The following is a 19,903-nucleotide window of genomic DNA, read 5'->3' as shown; positions in this document are numbered from 1 at the left end:
GCCTATAGATGGGTACTATTTTTCTACCCGGGAAAAATGACGGATGACAGAACACTCAATTTTTAGTCAAATGCCCAGCTCTGGTAAAAACCACAAGTATTGTACTTATGGGTGCTAGAACAGCCATTTCAGTTGGAACAACTTAAATTATTGACACTTATGGCAACAATGTTGTTGTTTTTTTTAGTTTTATCTTTAAGTTGGGGGGGGCAATACAAGGGACAATTAGTTCTATAAACTCTTATTCCTTATCCCAAAATGGAATAAACATTTTTCTCAAAATCTGTGAAGGAACTATAATGGCAAAGTAAGAAAATAAATATAAAGATGTTTTTCAATTAAGTGAGTAAAAGTAAAAAGTCATCAGAAAAAAGCTCCCTGTTAAGTGAACATAAAAATGCTTTGTAAATTTGACACACTACAGAGGAATGTTGATAACATCCCTCCCAATTTGAGTGATTAAAAAAGTGCTATTGATATTAAACGAAGCTTCAAATTTGTGAAAAAATAAGCCATTGAGAGAGAGGCGCTAGCCACCAGTTAGCTCTTGGGCTACAGTGCTTTGTATTTCAAAATATTACGGTCGCCCGAATAACACAATATACATAACACTTAGTTCACTTCACTTTTACTTGAATGACACGAAACTATTCTGTCGTGTGACATTCAGGGAAGATTCACTTTCGGGTTATACACATAGCCAGAGATGGGCATTCCGTCCCAGTGACGGAACGGACGGACGGTTTTCATCCGTCCCTCTATCCGTCCCTAACCGGGTCAACTATAGACTGGCGTGTTCTGTTGGGTTCTTTTAAAAAGCAAGACCACTGTTCTCTTCTGCAATACCACGGAGACACCTTCATTAATTGCCTGCACAGTGCTTTTCGTGTGCTTCCCAGCAGTCACATTGCACAGGCGTACTCTGCCCTCTATTGGTTCAACACATGTAATACCATGGATGATGCCACAGGAGTCAGGACGCCATTTCAGTGAGTGATAGAAACACGGCCAGCCTGTCTTGTGTCTGTAGTCCGGGACAGCAATTTTGTTTTGTTAACTGTTAACATTTAGTACATAATCCTGACGGAATGCAAGGACGGAAGCACTTTAAAAGGACGAGGATGGACGGGTTCAGAGCACGATTATTTTTATGAATAAGCACGGAGGGATGAGGACGCACTGGCAAAAAAGGGTTAAGTGCCCATCTCTGATTATTACATTGTCTGACTACATGTCTTGCTCCACCGTTTGGGATCAAATATGAGTTAAGATTACCACAACACCGATGTTCTTCATTAGCCCATTTCCGGCATTTTGCATGTTTTATTAGCATTAAGATAAGCCAAAATCCCTAAGTCAAAAATATATAGTTTTGTCTTAAATACACAATGTACAATTCTCTGTTTGATGTTTAGCTTGGCACTAAACTTGAACTAGGAGTGGCATGAAGTTCAGTTCAATAAGAATTAAGATGAATCCAGGTAAACACCTGTAAACCTCAGTTTAGGTGGAAGAACGTGTTTATTTGGACCAGAGAGAACCAATTTTACCATGCGTTTCAAGTCGTTACAGAAGAAACAAAAATACTTCATGTGCATCCAATTGCATAATTAGCTTGAGTCTCATTTAGCTCACTGAAAAGTAATTCAAGGTTTTTTGTATACCGTGTTAAATAGGCCTGTAAAAAAAAATTGCACGGAAGAGGAGGTTGCTGTTGCTTCACATTATTCCACAGCATGATGTCCCACATGGCTAAGTAAAAAAATAGGAATCTAGGTAACCTGAAAATTGTACATGTACAAAGTGCTGCACGACGAAGATGCTCGACTCACAAAAGAGATATTGGGCTTTGGGGCGAAATTTCAAGATGGACCTAAATTGTACCATAGCAAGTTTAGTGAAGGTCAGTTAAAAAGGTTTTAGTCCATTTTAGGATCCTCCTGAAATGGCACCCGAAGCCCATTAAAATTTTGGGAGTAGTGCAAGTTCGAAATTCAAAGGGTAAATGAGTGCTTTTCACGTTTCATTCACTTCAGTAAAAATGTCACTGAGGAAGTACTGGGAAACGTTGGTGGGCTCTTCTTGGACCGAAACGCTGTTGCCGTGATGACACGCAGAAACCTACAACACACACACACACATACTTGGCTTTTAGTTGAGCACTGTATAATATTTGTAATTAAAAAAAAAAAAAATTAATTATCTATTCTCAAGTTGAATAAAGGTTAAAAAAAAAAAAGTTTGAGCATTTATTCCACATCTTACGATCCAGATGATGGACCATAAACCGGATAGCTTTTCGATAAACCTGCAGATGGTACTCTTGAGCACTGCTTACCTCGGACGAAGAGCAAGAGGGACTTGGTGGTGGCTGTATTGCTACTGTACAGGGTGTTAATGGCTTGGGCTCCACTGTGGTTTGTGCAGTCTCTGGTTGGGGTGCCGCAATTGGTGCCATAGGCCGCTTTCGGGGCCTTGGTTTAGGAACGTTCGGTCGGCGGGAAGCGGCTTTCCCTCGATGCGATTCGGACTGGGCAGCGCTGCTTGTCCCAGTCAGGAACGAGAGGAAGCCTTTAGGTCTCCTATGGGGAAAAATAACCACCCCAAAAAGTTTTTAACATGTTTAGTTTATGAGGAAAAATAGCACTTGCAACTCTGAGTATTAAATCTAGAGGTGTCAAAATGAATCGATTGCTCTATTATAACATGAATAAATAACTATTTTAATAATCGAGTGTTTAATTTAGAGCAATTGTTTGACTTGAAATTGTCCATATCCTCTGAATTCAGCCTCTCAAAAGTAATTATGTTCTTATTTCTGTACTCATTCATGAAAGCAGACTGATTATCTTTTGTGATTAATCAAAACAACACATTTTCAAATAACTGCTTTTTACTTGGGAAAATGAAGACCAAACCAGTTGCTGGTGAATCCGTTTCAAAAAGGTTGGTGATTACATCAATACCTTTTGTGTAAAATTGTGTATTTGTAGTTTAGTTAGTTTAGTTTTTAGGACCAAACAGTAAACAGTAATTCTTTGGAAAACAGCATAAGGAAAAACTTCTTTTTTTTTTTTTTTTTTTTTTTTACACTTTAATGCAAAATAAAATTGTACCCGATTATTCAATTCAACGATGGCATAATCCATGCAATAATTGATTCTAAAAATATTCTACATACAGCCCTTATTATTTCATGGTTCATTTGCCTTTATTTTCAGCATTTGCTTAAGCCTAACTTACAAGACCAAATAATTTATGTACAATAACTCTGTTATTTTAATACATATTAATTTATTGCTTGTTTGTTAAAAAAAATAATTGGGAAGAGGACGTAAAAAATAGTTGCGTGATAAATCGCAATATTGGGGGTGGGGAGTGTCAATATGATTATTTTTCAAAATCGCTCAGCCCCACTACTGGCAGTGTTTCAACATTTAACTTTAACATGTGGTTATTGGTGCATTTCATCACCTTTGGGGAGAATTTGTAACAGCTGTCTCTTCACTTCCTGCAGGTGGTGCTGGTAGGACTGGATGGTCCACGACAAGACTCTGGAGAGAAAAAAAAATTAAGGGCAAATATGGAAAATTGACTTTTTAATGGCTTGTATACAAATAGTCTGGTCGCACACAATACACCAAAACTTTCAATGTCAATGCTATATTGTTACCGTGGCGACACCCATCTCTTCACAGCGGACGCCAGGTGGGACACTGCCGGTCCCTGCAACCGCACCGTCCACAGGAAGGCTGCGGAGATGCAGAGGCACCATTAGACATCAAGCAGGGTATCACATCAGCGTATTGGCACTATTCTGACCTGTGCTGCACGGCAAGAGCTGCCCGGAGGGGCTGAGGGGGAGACTCGTCCAACGGGACTTCCATTAGGGACAGGATGAAGAAGGGCTCGTCAAGGTCCGACGGCACTGACACCGCTGGGGTGAGAAAATTCATTTCAGACTGGAACAATGCATCACATTGACATTCATTCAGTACATAATTATTCCTCAGCCTCAATTACTGCAGAACACAAAAGAACAAAGGCGAGTTCTTAGCATGACGTACACGGGCAATATACCGCACATTACCTCACAGCAACCCCAAACGGGATGGCACCCTTTTTGTCCTTTAGTCATTGATTATCATCATTATTACTGTGGGAAAAAGTGACTGACTTTTTCATGTCAAACCCACATTAGTTAATGTAAATAAACTGCTAAATCAAATACTTTTTGAAACATATCAAGGCCACTCTTCAAAATGTAACACCTGTCCTTAACAGAAAGTGACCATGAGGAGAGGAACTATTATATGAAATACATTACTGAGGAGCTGAATGGCAAAATTCCAAAAAGAAAATTTTATGTTTTTTAAGCCTTGTCAGCATTGTTTTTTGCGATATAAAGTCAAGTCAAAAATGCTCTTTACAATAACATGTTCTATGTACCCACCCCCACCCCTCCCTACAGTCTAAACACAGTATTTCGTTTAATATTATGTTTGTGAAATACGAATTAACCCATTAAGGACGGGAGCGCATAATCGTGTTTCTACCACTAGAGCCGGGAGCGCTGTTGCGTCATTCTACCTTTAAAACCGGGAGAGCGGATACGTCGGTGTCTTTTTTTAATCCAATTCTCCGTCTCTCGGCCAATTGAATGCATCAGAATATACACGTGAGGGTGCCGCGAGAATGTCATGGAATTTTTTCGAGCCGTAGATAGGCTAATGGCGAATGCCGTCGATCGCCCGGAGCGCTGATAAGTAACGGCAGTAATATATAGCCGACGCGCACGACCAGTGCAACCAGTCGAACGTGATATTATATGGTTTGTAGACAATAACGATACAGACGTCTTTGTAACAGAATAGAGGATGGTAATTACCATATATATATCTTTTTATTAAAACGGTGCTTCTCTTGCACTGGCACATTATTTTTACATCATCGATTGAAACAGTAAATAATAAATTCTGCCTGTGTGAAAGCCACATGTCTAAGCACTTGAATTCTTTTGGAATTATGTTTCTGTCTGCTACAGGGCCTGATATATTAATCATTTTGTAAGTGTTGAATTTCTGGGAAATCTTCAGGTTTTCAAGGGTAATTCCAAAGGCGACCTTAGGTTTTGGGGAGCTGTTGAGACAAGCGCTTTAGTCCTTAATGGGATAAGCAGAAAAATCCACCCGTTTTTATTCATTCATGGGGCAGCCATTTTGCCTTGTACTGTCACTTGCTGCGGACTGAAAATGACATCACAGTGCCGAAGGGCTCAGCTTGCGAATGTCACATGACCAAAACAAGAAAACAAGTGATCCATTACGCTTATTATCTGAGCCCCTAACACTGTGATGTCATTTTCAGTCAACAGCAAGTGGTAACTTTCTTACTTAACTTCCCACCTTCAACCATAATTCTAGCTTTTCATGTTGTAAAATCACATTTTTAAGAATCTGTCAATACACTGCCATAGCATCATGTGTAACGTGTCCTTTTTTTGTTTAAAATTCTAATTGTTACCATATCCAATTTCACACAAAGTCACTGACTTACTGTCTGGAAATATCGAGAGACTTGCAGAAGTTTGGCTTGCTCCAGTGCTTGACGCCGAGTCATCCTGTGCACATCGGGTGAGAAAGAAACAACCACCTGGTTTAGGATTACGGCTCCTACGTCTATACATGGTGCTCCATTTCAGATTTAAATTCAAATGCATTACGCCTTTAAAAACACTTAATTGGAAGTTATAGAAGGCTTGTTAAATAGGTAAAAAAAATAAAATAATTGAAATAAATCTGCTACCAGTATGGGGCGCTCAGGTGCTGGTGTCTCACTCATGGATGCAGAGCTTGCAGCTTTAACTTGATCGTTGGCTCCCTCTACTGGCGTCAGCAGGACAGTCATTTGCCCTTGAGGACTAAAGGAGGTGTCTGGGCAAGAACCAGAAGTCGTGGTATCAATTCACAACGTGATATTCTTTGACGTAAGTTTGCCTGACGGAGGGTATCAAACCTGATCTCGTTTTGACCGCCACTTGCCGGGACTGCCGGGCTCCATGTCCAACGTCGGGCTTGGGTTTAACGAGCCTGCTTCGTCTCACTGTGGAGATTTTGGGCAACAAAGTATCCTCGGTGCTTTCAGTATAAGGGGAAACTTTCCATTAGCAGGCAAACTCTTGTCAATAACGTTTAAAGTCTTAAACATCTGCCCATTTGTGCGTACAACGCTTGTTTTCTACTTGTTTCTACTATTTTAGCTTTGTTAATGCAAATGTAATGAAAACTTTTGAGGAGTGGTATTTTTTGTCTGATTTTGTCATTTCCAGCTTCAGCTCTTTAAATATGTCCATTAAAATGTGGTTTACATCAAATTGTATCAAATTGGCCACTTTTGGCCAATTGAAATCATGAAAATAAGTGTATTCCTTGTTATTTACTAGATTGTGTCATACAATCTGGGTAATACGAGTTTCATTCTAGACTCAACACTTGAAAAATGTTGTATGTTTTCTACCATATTACAGTATTTATAAATTGCAATTTCATGTACTTTAGTTTCCATAAGTGGCTTACTGAACTTCACAGGAGCAAATTAATGACACAATTTTGATTTAAAGAATTACGACATTTAAGAAGTGGAAGCACATTTGCCTGGCTTTAGAAATACTCTAATACTAGAAATACAGCCTAAGAAAAAACACGGTACTGACAATTGATGTTAAAAAATGAAATTTTTCTACAACCTGCGCATTGTGCGAACTGGAATTTGAGGGATTAAAAAATAATTAATGTATATTTCATACAAATGACAAGAACAAATCATAGTGAAAACCCTTTATGCAATGAAAGATGCATAAAAAACACTTCACTGACTACATCAGTGTATGCCCGGAAACGGACACAAACAAGCTCAAAGTGTAGTTTAATCGAACAAGGACTGAGGGTTAACAATGACAAATTATGGTCACATTGAGTCTATCTCATGTTAGCCTAGTATTGTTGGAGTTCCACAATAGATTAAAAATAAAAACATTAAGCTCACCAATTGGGATTTTGAGCCTCTGCAGTCACTAGGTTTGCTTCAGTCGTTCCCAAAATTTCCTGGACTGACTCTTCCAGTGTGATGTTTAAGGAGGGGCCGTCAGGTGTCGAATTTAAAAAAGTACCAATCGCTGTCAGCCTCTCCTGATGAGGAGCAATGTTGCTTGCCGTTTCTTCGCCCACTATTGGAGTTTCACTACTCTGACCTTCAGGAATGTACAGCGTGGACATTTCCATGGAGCCACCATCACTGCTTGCAAAGTGTGCACTTGCCGAACTTGTTGACACTGATTGGCAGTCTGGTGTTACATTGGAGGGTTTGTTCAGTCCATCCTTTGACTGTGACGTTGACAGTGTCGCTCTAGCAGGGGTTCTCAAGTTGGGTTTGACCTTGGGGAAGCGTCTGCGTCTTTGAACTGTTCCTCCACTGTTGTTTGATGCCTCTGAGTCTTCCTGGTTTGTACCACCAGATGGAGATGTCATCGCACCCGAGGGAACTTTATGACAAGTCTCAGAAGTTGTTGGTGATGATGCATCATGATCACTGCCACATTCAACTAAGTTGGAATCTGCGGACTTTGTGTCTCTGTGAGCAGGTCTAGGCCCTACCACCGTCTCCTCACTAGAAGTGATTTCCTCTAAAGGTGCAAGAGTGGATTTTAAGTTGGTGATTGGCATCACCGTTGACGGGGAACTGACACTTAGGCTAGGTTTCTGCACGGAGAAGGAGCAAGTCGGCTGTGATTTTACTTCAGCTATTGTTTTGCAGGTGGATTCAAGATCAGAGAATAGGCTAGTTTCTTTTGTGGGTTGAGATTCAGACAGTGAACCTCTTGATAGCTGCCGAATGTTAGGTTTGACCTTTGGGAATCGACTCCTCCTAGAAACAACTTTACTCGGGTTTTGGCATTTGGGTAACTCTTGCAAGGTACTGTCATGATGATCTCCATCTTTTTGGTCCAAGGGTTTATTTGACTTTTTGGACTGTGGTTCTGTGACTGCTCCATCAGATGTTGCCTCTTTACTATGACCGCTTTCAACTGTTTCACAATCTGTGGACTTTAGATCTTCAGTGGCAAGACAATAGCCTGCCATTTTTTGCTCACTAGCAGTCAGTTCCTCTGAAGGGATCATACTGGCGCTTAAGTTCATGATCGGCATCACAGCCGGGGCAGAACTGGTGCTTTGATTTGGCAAATCGGGAGAGGTTGGCTGTGGTTGTATTTCAGCTGTCATTTTGCAGGTGGACTCGGCAATTGGAGACGGGCTCATTTCTTTTGTTGTTTGTGGTTTAGCTTGTGCACTTGTTGTTGTCCGTAAAAGGTTTGGTTTTGGTTTGACCACTGGGAATCGACTCCTCCTGCTCAGATGAGCGGAAACGACTTTACTCGAGTTCTGACATTCAGGTAACCCCTGCAAAGTACCGTCATGAGCTCCACCTTCTTGGAGTAAAGGTTGATTTGACTCTTCTGCCTGGGGTTCTGTGACTGCGGCATCAGACGCCTCCTCGTTAGTTTGACCACTTTCAACTGCTTCCGAATATTTGGACTTTATGTCCCTTGCGTCAACTCCAACAGGAGATATATTCTGCCGACTAGGAGTCAGTTTCTCTGAAGGTGTCACACTGGCATCTATGTTCACGACTGCAGTTGACGTCGAAGCAGAAGTGGCGATTTGACCAGTTGGCTGTGGTTGTACCTCAGCTGTTGTTTTGCAAGTGGATTCGAAATTTGGAGACAGGCTAATTTCCTTTGTGGTTTGAAGTTTAGCCTGTGTATTCCTTGAAGTCTGGAGGTTTGGTTTTGGTTTGACCTTTGGGAATCGACTCCTTTTGGTCTGATGAGCGGAAACAGCCTCACTCTGTGTCTGACATTCAAGAAGACCTTTGTCACAATCTCCAGCTTCTTGGTCCAAAGCTTTCTTTGACTCTTCAGTCTCTAGTTCTGTGACTTCTGCTGTCTCATGAGTATGACCACTTTCAACTGTTTTAGCATCTGGAGCCTTTGTTTCTCCTGTAGCAAGTCCAACGTCTACCATATTCTCCTCTCCGGAAGCCAGTTCCTCTAAAAGTATCATACCTGATCTTACGTTCATGATTGAAGTCACATTAGAAGCCGTACTGGCGCTCTGAGCGCATCTTCCAGGAGAGAGCGGACAAGTTGGCTGTGGTAGTACTTCAGAGAGACTAGTTTCTTTTGTGGTTTGAGGTTTAGATTGTGAAATTCTTGGTTTCTGTGAAAGGTTTGGTTTGATCCTTGTGAAATGGCTTCTCCTGGTTTGCTGTTGTGACAAGACTTCTTTTGGTTTCTGACTTTTTGATTCTTCCCGCATGGCAGTATCAAATTCTCCACCTTCTTGTATCAAAAGTGCCTTTGACACTTGGGCTTCAGGTTCAGGAGCTGCCTCGGTATTCTGAACACTTTCAACTGCATCGGCATCTGTGGCCTTTGTGTTACCTGCAGCATGTCCAACGCTTAAAATCTTCTCAGTAGAAGTCAGTTCCTCTGACTGTATCATATTGGCAGGACTGGCGTATTGACCAGGTGTCTCAAAAGAGGTACAAGCTGCCTGTGGTTGTACTTCAGCTGTTGCTTTGCAGGTGGTTTCCACATTTGGAGATAGGCTAGTTTCATTTGTGATTTGAGGTTTCAACAGTGCACTTCTTGATATCTGGCTGAGGTTCGGCCTTGGTCTGACCTTTGGAAATCGACTCCTTCTGGTCCGACCAGTGGAAACGACTTCAGTTGGGCTCTGAACTTCTGATAACTCCTGAAAAGTACTGTCATGATTTCCACCTTCTTGGTCCACGGGTGCTTTTGACTCTCTGGCCTGTGATTCTGTGGCTGCTGCATCAGGTGCTGTCTCATTATTACAACCACTTTCAACTACTTTATTATCTGTGGACTTTGTGTCTCCGGAAGCACAGCTAGCACCTGTTTTTTCCTCTTCACTAGAAATCAAGTCCTTTGAAGGTATCACACCGCAGCCTATGGTCACAATTGGTGTCACTGCTGAAGCAGAACTGGTGCTCTGACCTGGTGTTTCTAAAGTAGCTGGCTGCGGTTCTACTTCAGATGTTGTTTTCGAGCTGGATTCCAGATTTGACAACGGGCTAGTTTCTTCTACGGTACGAGGTTTAGACCCTGCACTTCTTGATATTTGTGAAAGGTTTGGTTTTGGTTTGATTTTTGGGAATCGACTCCTGGTCTCTTGAACTTCACTGAGTTTATGACATTTAAGTTCTTCTTGCTTGGCAGTGTCATGGTCTCCACTGTCTTGTAGCAAAGGTTCATTTAACTCATCAGTTTGTGGTTTTACAACTGCAACATGTGATACAGCCATGTAATTATGACCACTTTCAGATTCTGCAGAATTGGCTTCCGTGGCAGCCGTTGCAAAATTGACTTGTGTAAAATCACAAGTCTGCTTTTCTGAGGCCTGGTCAAATCCTCCTTCCAAAGGGATTGTTTCTTTAGAAAGGATGGGGGCAAGACTGCAGCTGTCCATTGGAGAATTCACTAGTGATGCATCTGGTTGGGATTTGGAATGTGCAGTCCTTGATGCTCTGGCAAGGTTAGGTTTTGGTTTCACCTTGGATGAATAACCTCTTCTGGTCTGTGGGCTTGATTGCGCAGGAAGGCTCGAGTCAGGACCTGAAACATTACTCTGAGGTGAATCTTCTGTGTTTATGAGTGCTGAGGCGGGAGTCTCAATTGTCTGTGTGACTCTGTCGTCTGTTGATGTTAATGGGATTTGGCTGGAACTGTTTTCCTTAATGAATTCTGCTATCTCTTCCTCCAAGAATTTGTTGGTCTCATTCACGATGTCCGATTCTGTCCCTGCAATTAGGAACAATTTGATTGTGACGCTGTACTGCTTGCGGTAGTATTAACACAGTGCACTAAGTGTACCTGTTCTCTGATCACGCGAGGTCTTCGACTGAGAGCAGTGAGACGCATTTCCAATGGCCAGCAACGTTTGGGCAGCCTCGTTGTAGCTCTCCACTTCTGACACTGAGAAACAACTTAACGTTTAATTTCAACGTTTGCGTTGAAACACTGCGAAAAAAAAGCTTCAGCATACCTTCGGTCTGTTCAGAAGACATCAAATCAATAACATCCTGAAAGACAAGCAATACTTTTATCCGGGTTTGTCAAAATGAAATCCAAAGATAAACAGAGAAAACTGGAAGGAAACAAAAAAAAAAAAAAAAAAGATGGATGACGGAAATGTTTAAAGTTTGGGGGGGTGGTTGATACACTAAGCAGGGGACACTTACTACCAAGAGGTCCAACTGATGCACACATGGTTCGGGCACCCCTGTCTCATTTTTGTCCCCCTCACAGAGGGAATCGGGGCAGAGTGCAACTTGGGAAATGTCCAACACATCAGACATGTGGCCCAAGATATCAAGCTACATGAGACAGGAGGAAGGAGGGGGGGGTGAATTATGGAAAGCATGCAAAGACAAATGCAAACGATGTAAAGATGAAACTGATTTGCGACAAAAAGAGTTTGGTACCTCCTCCATTGTCTCATCCACCTGTGAGATGACAACCGGGGGAGAGCGCAGGCAGGCGGGCACAAACGCTTCTTCATCACCCCTCTGCTGGCCCTGCTCCTCCTCATCCTCGCTGGATTCCGACTGAGATGCTCGGAGGGTAATAAGCTTGCACTTTTTGGACGCTGGGGCAGAGGAAGGTGCCTTGGCTGATCTGGCCCTCTTGGACGTGCACTTTCGCTCAGGTTTAGAGGTGGGCCCCTCTTCCTTGGCAGAGTAACTTAAGAGGCTGGGAGGCTTGGGGACTCTTCCATACCTGCAAAACGGAGGTGCCTTGACTTACATGTGGCCCATTTTGAGTTATCAAGTTGAGGATGGAAAACATAAAAACAAGCAGCTTTCGACGACCCCTACAAACATGCAAGTTCCCAAGAGCGCAGCCTCTGAATTGGGACACGGCTTAAGAAGTGTACCTAGTGGGTTTTGCTGGTTTAGCAGCATAATCTTCATCACCAGAGGAAACACCATCACCATCATCATCACCATTCTTCTCTACCTTCTCCTCTTCCTCACCGACTCCTCTAGGTGGTGCTGTTTCTGCATTCATCTGACAGAAGGTTAGCAGCAACTTCAGAAAGGCAAAATCTGAAGGAAGCGGATTGAAAGTATACTCAACACGACTCTGGTAGTGTCACCTGCTCTTTCGAGGCTTCGTCCGCTGCACCGTCGTCCTCTATAGCGGACGCATCATCTCCTGCCTTCGCTGTGGTTGAACCAGGCGGAAGTTTCTTACTCCACTTTCGGCCAAGGGGCAGGACTACTTTGGCCGCTCGGGCTCGTAAGAGCTTGGCGGGCTTAATTGTTGCGCGCTCAGGTGATTTGTCCATCTCCGTACTTTCACACCTGGACGTTTGGGAGAAGATATTCCGTTGGAGATGTTAAATTCAATAGAACGTTTCATGGTTGTCAACAAGAGGCACCACAGTACTTCAGGGTGGCAGAGAGGAAGTGACTACCGCTGACCAGAACTGAAATGACAACAAAAACTTGTGTATGGGATTGTGTCATCACATATTTCCAATTTTCGCACGCAAGAGCACCTAGTAGCCTATCTTATCCTCAATTTACCTGTTGAAATGTAAATTACAGCCACCGTTCCCATCTCTGTTCCGAACAGTTTTTCAACTCAAACTTCAACCATTCAAACTACAGCAGTAAAGAAGGAGGCCAAAATCATAATAATTCAAGCCGTTTCACCGGTTTTCTCAACCACTCTGCCTCGATCAAATGATGTGCAAGGGTTTGTTTGCGAGCGGTGCCATCGGTTGGTCCGTTGCAACCCGGAAGTAGCAGCACATGTGATGTCACGTTGAGATGTCCTTTGAGCTTCCTTACACTTGTGAATCGGGTTGATCCTCAAAAAGGGCTGCCTCTGCATCTTCAGGTGTGCAGGCATCGTCTGCGTAGACAAAAGCTAGCAATCAAACAAAATGTGCGGTTCAACGGGAATGCTCTGCCCCGACAGACTCTGTACCTTCTTCGCCGCTCGTTTCACCCGCTTTGCTCTTCGTCTTCTTTACCTTCACATCCTCCACACTCTGGTGTTTGCGTTTCTTCCTGTCCTTCGAGGCGAGGGCTTTTCCGTCATTCTCTTTCTCTCCGTCCTCCGTGTCCGAGCTTGAGAAGCCATCAATCTCCTCCTCGTCTTCCTCCTCCTCGCTGTCGATGAGATCGTCCACAAACTCTTTACCTGTTGGGGAGAACCAAAAGTCCAAAAGATGAGAGCCAACATGGATCAGTCATACGTTTCTGTGTGTTTTAAGTCATTTTAAGGTGTTCAACGCATATGGAACAAACAGGTATTCACTGTACAGTGCTCTCTTAGGATTCACTCACTCTTTGCAACCTTTGAGCTCTTTGAGCTCCTCTGGCGCTTTTTGTAGGCATTCTTCTCCACTAGCGACTTGAGCTTCTTCCTGTTGGCTTGGACTTCTAGAATCTTCTCCAGCAGCTTAGAGAAATACTCAATGTCCAGCTTTCGTCTCTCTCCTTCAAGGCAAAACGGCAACAGTCAGTCTGATCTTGGGATGTTCAAATAAATGCGTGGGATTCTGTCACAAAACGCCACAGACGGAATACTAACGGAAAGCTTTGTCGATTCTCCAGGAGTTCTGCCGCTCCTCTTTTTTAAATTTGTTCTGTTTAAACACACACACGCAAAAAATAAATCAACATTGCACATTAGGTAACTACATAATCAAACACAGCAATGCTCTTTTTGACCGACCCGTATCTCGGCTCGAGTTCTGTTGTGAAAAAGTTGGCCGATCATGGAGAAGTCCGTTCCCACCATGCTGATTGCCAGAAAGAACATATCCGTCTCTGCAAAAATAAGAAAAGGAAGATAAAAGATGCATCCGATTTTGGCTTGGCTATACACTGGTGTTGTCCGAACCTTCGCTGGTCCAGGGCTTGCAGTAGGTGGACGCCCTGAAACTGGAGTAAGTGGTGGTGGAGCCCCGCTCAAAGATGGGGTCTCGGTCCTCCGCCGGGTTCGGTCCTTTGGCTCGCTGGACCTCCACGGTCAAGCTGAAACACACAAGCAATATTTACTCTCCAGCGAATCCCGTTTATGGCGGTGAATATGCGCCAGACCCACCACCGATAGGTGAAAATCCACGATAGCCCATGTTTAAAAATTTTTTTTTATTCAAAAACTCCCATCCCACTCTGTGAACACATTGAAATGTATTAAAAATGTATTAAAACCAATGTTAAAAGTAAGGAAATAAGTACAACTAAAATACAATGAAAATACTTCTAAAAAAATGCAAACTATCTGAAACTACATCTTACGTTTATAAAACGAACTAAAACTCGCTCAAATTATAGCGGAGATGTCCTCAGTTTTCATCTTTGTCAATTAATATCATGCATGAGCTTTCGGGGGTTCATGTTAAATATGTTTGTCTTGGTATTGCTGGAAAGTCAGACAATCGTTTGAGAACTTGACAAATAATGCATATATTTAAAAAAAAATAAATACATCAATAAAACTAATGAAAACTCAACTAAAATAAAGGATTTCTGGAAAAAAATGAAACTGAAAAGAATTCACAAACCTGCTCAAAAAACTAATTAAAACTGACTGTAATTCACCAAAAATCCTGAACTTTTCTAACCGTGATTAAAATACACTAAAACTACTTAAAGCACACTCACAAAAGTAATCGTTTGCACTCTCTCTGCATTAAAAAACGGGAAACTATCGTATAACTACTCATGCAAAGAAGCTTGCACAGTTCTCCAAATAAGAACTTTGTTACTCCCAGTTGAAGTTTACTGTAAAGCTGACACATGACACAAAAAAGAATTAAACATTGTATACTGTATTAAACACCAAAATGTTCAACCAAATCCCATAACCCCATGTCACAGGAGTCAGCTAGCTGAATGGCAACCAAACGCAAAGTGCCATAAACAGGCTAACTAAATTAACACTGCACATTGAAGGGGGGCAACTCTAAGTTCCGCCTTGCCTGAACACTATAAAAACACATAAAAAACAATCCCCTTAACAATCCAAAATATAGCAGGGGCCCAGATGAATAATAGAGCAGGGTTTAACTGTTTAACTGTCCTGCACCCGAGCTCGTATCGTGCAATACCCAATATTCCCCACTACTGTAATACCGTGCAATACTCAACATTCCCCACTACTGTTAGTCTAGTTTTATTTTCATCCAATGCTGTTCCTTACATTTCACTACAGCACTGCAGCACTGTCACTTAGAGTATTTTTTCCTCTGTACTATGTACAGGCCGAAATGAGTATTTTAGTTCCTCATATTTTTTATGTAGATGTAGGTTTGTGTGTATACACATGTGTATATACACATGTTACTGCGTATATCTACATAGGTTTGATTCTAAATGTTTGCCGTCAATGTTATACATTAATGGCCACATTATGCCGCCGCCCCTGTGTGACCTATATCTTTGCTACTGTAACAATGAAAATTTCCCCACTGTGGGATCAATAAAGGCATTCTTATTCTTATTATTATTCTTATTATTATTTTAAAACTTTAATAATAATGGTCGATTTCAGTTTGCTGGTTGAGTACCGGTGTTAGTGTCTCTACCTGTCCTCGTCCAGGATCAGCGTTCCGTCTTCAGCCACTTTGACCCGCGGCACCATCATTGCCTCATCGTCTTCATTCTCCTCTTCGGCGGCGGCGGCTGCCGCCGCCGCAGCAACTTCTGGCTCCAGTTTCTGTGCTCTTTCTGGCAATCTGGGACAGCGTCAAAGTAGTGGAGCGGTTTAAAACTAGCAAAGCCTTGAGTTTAGACTCGGGCGGACTCAAGTGTGTACTCACTTTTCTTTACTTGGGGAAAATGGAACCACAGTCTCATTCTCCTGCGTGCCATCTTCTAAACTGGACCTGTGACACGGCAATCGCAGGTCATAGAAAGGAATAAACGTGATGCGGTACGATCGGTTCAACGGGCGAACGATTGCTCACTCACGACATAGGGTTTGACAATGGCAGGTAGCGGATGAGATCCCTCATGGTCATTTTGGAGGGATCCAAAATGCATTCCTTGTCATGCTTCCTCTTTGCTCTCTTGGCATTCTGCAACACGACATCATTTAAGTCCCTATTGTAATTTTAATCAGTGATTCCAAAACACTGTGACATATTAGTGTGCCTTGACAGATTATCAGGTTATGTAGTGGCAATTGATCCAATTTCAATATCATTTACTTTGATTTTTACCTTGCGCATCCGTTTTTCTCTACAATGAGGCGCTCTAAAACGCCCAAGGAACCATGTATCTTTGGGGTGTAGGGATAGCTAGCTGGCTACCCGGATGTCACCATTGCGCCCGTTAACTGCTGATGCGCACATAGGCACAGTTCTTATATGGCGGGGAGGGGTGACTTCTGTCGGATGCCGACGAGTGCGGCAATAAAAGGCAGGAATTTCAAAGACTAACCTTTTCTTTCCGCATCTCCTGTTTGAGCATGTCGCGGAGCTTCTGAGCTTTTTCCATCCTCTGAATATCCGACGGGTCGTTCAAAAGCCGACTCAGGGAGAATCGGGGAATCGACGACTTCCTGCCCTTCGATGACAGGAGAGTCTTGGCTTTCTCCGACAGCGCCGCCGCTTCTTTGTCCGGTAGGGCCACTTTATCCGGCGGCCTGAAAGGAGCTTTGATTGCACAGTCATCTGACGGTATCGATGCCTTCTCAGCTTTTTTGGCTCCTTTTGGAGGTTCGTCAGCGGAGATGGCAGCTGGTTGCCCTGAACCATCATAAGAAGGGACGATGGGCTCGGGCTCGGGCAATGTCGGTGATTGGGCTATGGACGGTGCCACTTGGGTTTCAATTTGTAGCTTGAGGTCCGAATTTAAGTGGGGGCTTTTAGAGTCCACCTTGGCTAGGGGCTTTGGCGTTCGAGGGAGGGCAGGGAGGCGGCCCGGGGCAACCCTGGGCTTGGCAGAGAAGCGTTTCCTCCTCTGGACAGCAGCTAAGGAGCTGGTGCCTTCCCCACTTGGATCGTTTCCATCACTAAGAAGGACAGAAAGAAGTCTACATTATCCAGGAAGAGATACTTCTCTGTATGAATTTGTATGGCTTTAAAAGGCAGGGCCTCATCTGGTGAGTGACATGGGTGCCAGCAAATGAGAGCTCAGAGTGGCTGGCTGCTAACCGGCTAACCCAGCCTGCATGTTGAGCAATTCTGCTGAGTTGCGGCCATTGACAGTTCATGCACTTATTACATGTTTGATTTAAATTTTTTCAATCTTTGTATCTGCCCACTCCTTCCTTTTAAAAGCATGTAGCAAGATGATACATCTTTTATAATTTTGTTCAATGGGGCCCGAAACCATAACTAATTCCTAACTAGTTATTTCAAGGACTTCTAAAAGGTTCATTCTTATTTGCGCCTTAGTAGATAGACGAACCACTCACCTAACGGCAGTGGCTTTAGCTGCAGGCGCGTCAACCGGCTTGCTGTCGTCGGTCACTGCAGAGGTCGCCACGCTCTCGTCGACATCTTTCGGAGCATCTTTAGTCTCTTGACTTGCCGGTACGGCTTCCTGTGATGGAGCCGCCGTCCTCCCGGCCCCACCCACGTTGGGCCGAATGCTGAACCTCGAGCGGCGAAACATACCTGAACGTGTCACAAGGTGTGTCAATTAGCTGTACTTCAACGTCATACACATTGAAATTGATGACTTTTCAAGGCTAGAAAAAATGAATTGAACACTTTAAAATGCTTGATATTTTGATACAGTATCTCACGAAAGTGTGTATACCCCTCACATTTATGTAACTATCTTTTGGTGGTACAATACTGAAGAAGACAATTTATTACAACGTTATCAGTGTATAGCCTGTATAACAGTGTAAATTTACATACAGCCCGTTATGTTAAACTGGTGTACCAGAATACACCACTCAATGAAGATTAAGGAGTGACAAGGTGTTCGACGTGAATGGGGAGCAGAAGTGCTCAATTTTGTGTTATTGTTGTCACACTGGTCACTGGAAGTGTCGACTCTTCAGTTTCATGAAAATATATAATAAAACTACTTATACAAACATGAGTGATGTACTCCGTTTGGTGAGACAATGTGTTTAATAAGCTAGTATTCTTTATTCAGTAAATGCCGAACCTCAGTACTATCTGCTTTTTCACTTCGTGTTTGTTTACCACAGACACTCACATATGTGGCATCTGTGAAACGGACGTGTATTATTTATTTGTGGCAATAAATGTTTGCAAATATGATATTTTAATATTCAGAAAAATGCATTTCTAGAACTAAATGCACCTACTACCAGGGTATTTCCTTGGTCAAATTGAAGCAGGGGTGCTAACATTATGATCATTCGCACAGGTGTGCACTGCGTCCCCTACTGGCTGGAAGTCAGAAAACGAGATCGTTGAGTTGAGTTATTTATATACGGAGTGAAACGTTAGTCTCCATAAACATTGTTTTGTATGTAAAAACGATACCTGAAAAGTTTGGTGGCAGAAATATGCTTTTTTTCAGGGTCACTGAATTATCTGATGAATCCGTTCAGCTCTACACTGGTCACCTACAAATTTTACAGGCAATATATACACTTTTTTGAACAAGATTTCACTGCTGTTTTTGTGTTTTTGGTGCAGTATTGACATGGTCTATATGAGTACACAACTGCAGATAGTCTAACGCGATTAATAATTTAGTATGTTCATTGTTTTGTTTCCAGAATATTAAGACGCGACCTGTGACGTTACAAGATAGGCAAACACAGCTGACACGTTAATGCTTCTTAACAAGCGTATACTAAACCCCCCACTAGGGTTTTTTGGAAATAAATCTTTTTTCCATTGGAACGAAATACACCAGCTGGTAATACGTGTCGGAAAATAAAATTAGGCTAACTCCAACAAACCTTAGGTACAGTTAATAGTAACATGATTACGACCGTTGTGTAGTGTGAGCCTTTTTCTAACGTGTTCCGTCTTCCTGCGTTGCGAAACCAAAAAGCTTTTATCGGTGATTTCCTACGTTTTTTCTGAACTCTTACCTGCTCACCAGCGTTTCGTCATTGAGGATTTAGAGTCCGCTAATCGACGAGGAAAAAGAGCTGTGCAGTACAGCAGCTAGGTATTAATCCGCCATGTTGGTCATGACGCAATATTTCATCGCCCGCGAGGGGCATTGTGGGAAATGTAGTCGCAGACGTCAAATATTGTTACAGCAAGAAATGGCACGCTCTGAATTACAGTAGTAGTAGTGGTACAGAAAAAAAGTTCTGAAAGTAAACGGAAATATTTAGTAAGAATTGGACTAATTTATTTGAGCAGGAAAATAGGTATACATTTTGAAATGTACTTGAAAATATTTTCAATTTTAAACAATATCCATTTTGATAACTTACCAAAAATAAAATAAAACGAGCTAGTTGGCGTTGGCTCAATCTTTTATACTCACATATTCACAGTTCGGTTCATGAATTTGTCAATTTTGGGTGGGAATGGGGGAACCCACTCACCAATTTGTTATTTGCTCAAGCCAAAGCACTGTCTAATATAAAATCTCGCTCTGGCATCATCTTGTGGTATCTTGGGGCCAGTGAACTACAACGAAGCGAGGAGTTTCATTTATTCAATCCTATTGTAGAGGAAAAGTGCCTTAGCACCATCTTATGGCATCTATAGGCAATTACAAACACTTTCAAGTGGGTGACAATTACTGTTTTATTTTCAGATGAACAAAAATACATAATTTGTCATAAATAACCGGTCTTTTTGTGAAGTGAAATTGGATCATTTCGAGCACCACACTAATCACT

The 19,903-nt window shown here is 42.4% G+C and overlaps 1 protein-coding gene across 3 annotated transcripts; it reads right to left on the bottom strand.

The window, feature by feature from the left end:
- Window positions 1-1,502: 1,502 nt before the first annotated feature.
- On the bottom strand, window positions 1,503-19,244 carry LOC147135525 (uncharacterized). 3 transcript variants are annotated; one of them, XM_086053848.1, is made up of 27 exons: window positions 19,136-19,244; window positions 17,525-17,726; window positions 16,546-17,119; window positions 16,075-16,181; window positions 15,924-15,989; window positions 15,690-15,839; window positions 14,000-14,133; window positions 13,832-13,926; window positions 13,688-13,742; window positions 13,441-13,593; window positions 13,079-13,294; window positions 12,940-13,003; window positions 12,240-12,447; window positions 12,018-12,151; window positions 11,566-11,860; window positions 11,323-11,457; window positions 11,127-11,163; window positions 10,955-11,056; window positions 7,045-10,882; window positions 6,016-6,137; window positions 5,806-5,933; window positions 5,557-5,620; window positions 3,823-3,937; window positions 3,674-3,752; window positions 3,475-3,554; window positions 2,339-2,582; window positions 1,503-2,121 (listed from the first exon to the last, which is right to left on the bottom strand). In XM_086053848.1, the coding sequence occupies exons 2-27, from the start codon at window positions 17,722-17,724 to the stop codon at window positions 2,017-2,019; spliced, it is 7,500 nt and encodes a 2,499-aa protein (XP_085909974.1). In that variant the 5' UTR covers window positions 17,725-17,726; window positions 19,136-19,244; the 3' UTR covers window positions 1,503-2,016. The 3 variants fall into 3 exon arrangements, 2 of the variants coding, with proteins under 2 accessions (XP_085909974.1, XP_085909975.1); XM_086053849.1 differs by lacking the exon at window positions 11,323-11,457; XR_015089870.1 differs by lacking the exons at window positions 1,503-2,121; window positions 2,339-2,582; window positions 3,475-3,554; ... (1 more) ...; window positions 3,823-3,937; window positions 5,557-5,620 and having other exon boundaries at window positions 5,810-5,933; window positions 6,016-6,102.
- Window positions 19,245-19,903: the final 659 nt, after the last annotated feature.

The sequence above is a fragment of the Filicampus tigris genome, chromosome 15 (assembly GCF_054856515.1).
Source record: "Filicampus tigris isolate MCC_2025a chromosome 15, RoL_Ftig_1.0, whole genome shotgun sequence".
NCBI classification, from domain to species: Eukaryota; Metazoa; Chordata; class Actinopteri; order Syngnathiformes; family Syngnathidae; genus Filicampus; species Filicampus tigris.
Note: the sequence above shows the minus strand (reverse complement) of the source record. Positions and strands in the feature narration are given on the sequence as shown.

Excerpts from the sequence above, each read along its gene's own strand:
- LOC147135525 (XM_086053848.1), bottom strand. The coding sequence starts at position 17,724 with ATGTTTCGCCGCTCGAGGTTCAGCATTCGGCCCAACGTGGGTGGGGCC. Across the intron at positions 13,927-13,999 it reads CAAGCCCTGGACCAGCGAAG|AGACGGATATGTTCTTTCTG; the intron begins GTTCGGACAACA and ends TTATTTTTGCAG. Across the intron at positions 3,555-3,673 it reads AAGAGATGGGTGTCGCCACG|AGTCTTGTCGTGGACCATCC; the intron begins GTAACAATATAG and ends TTTTCTCTCCAG.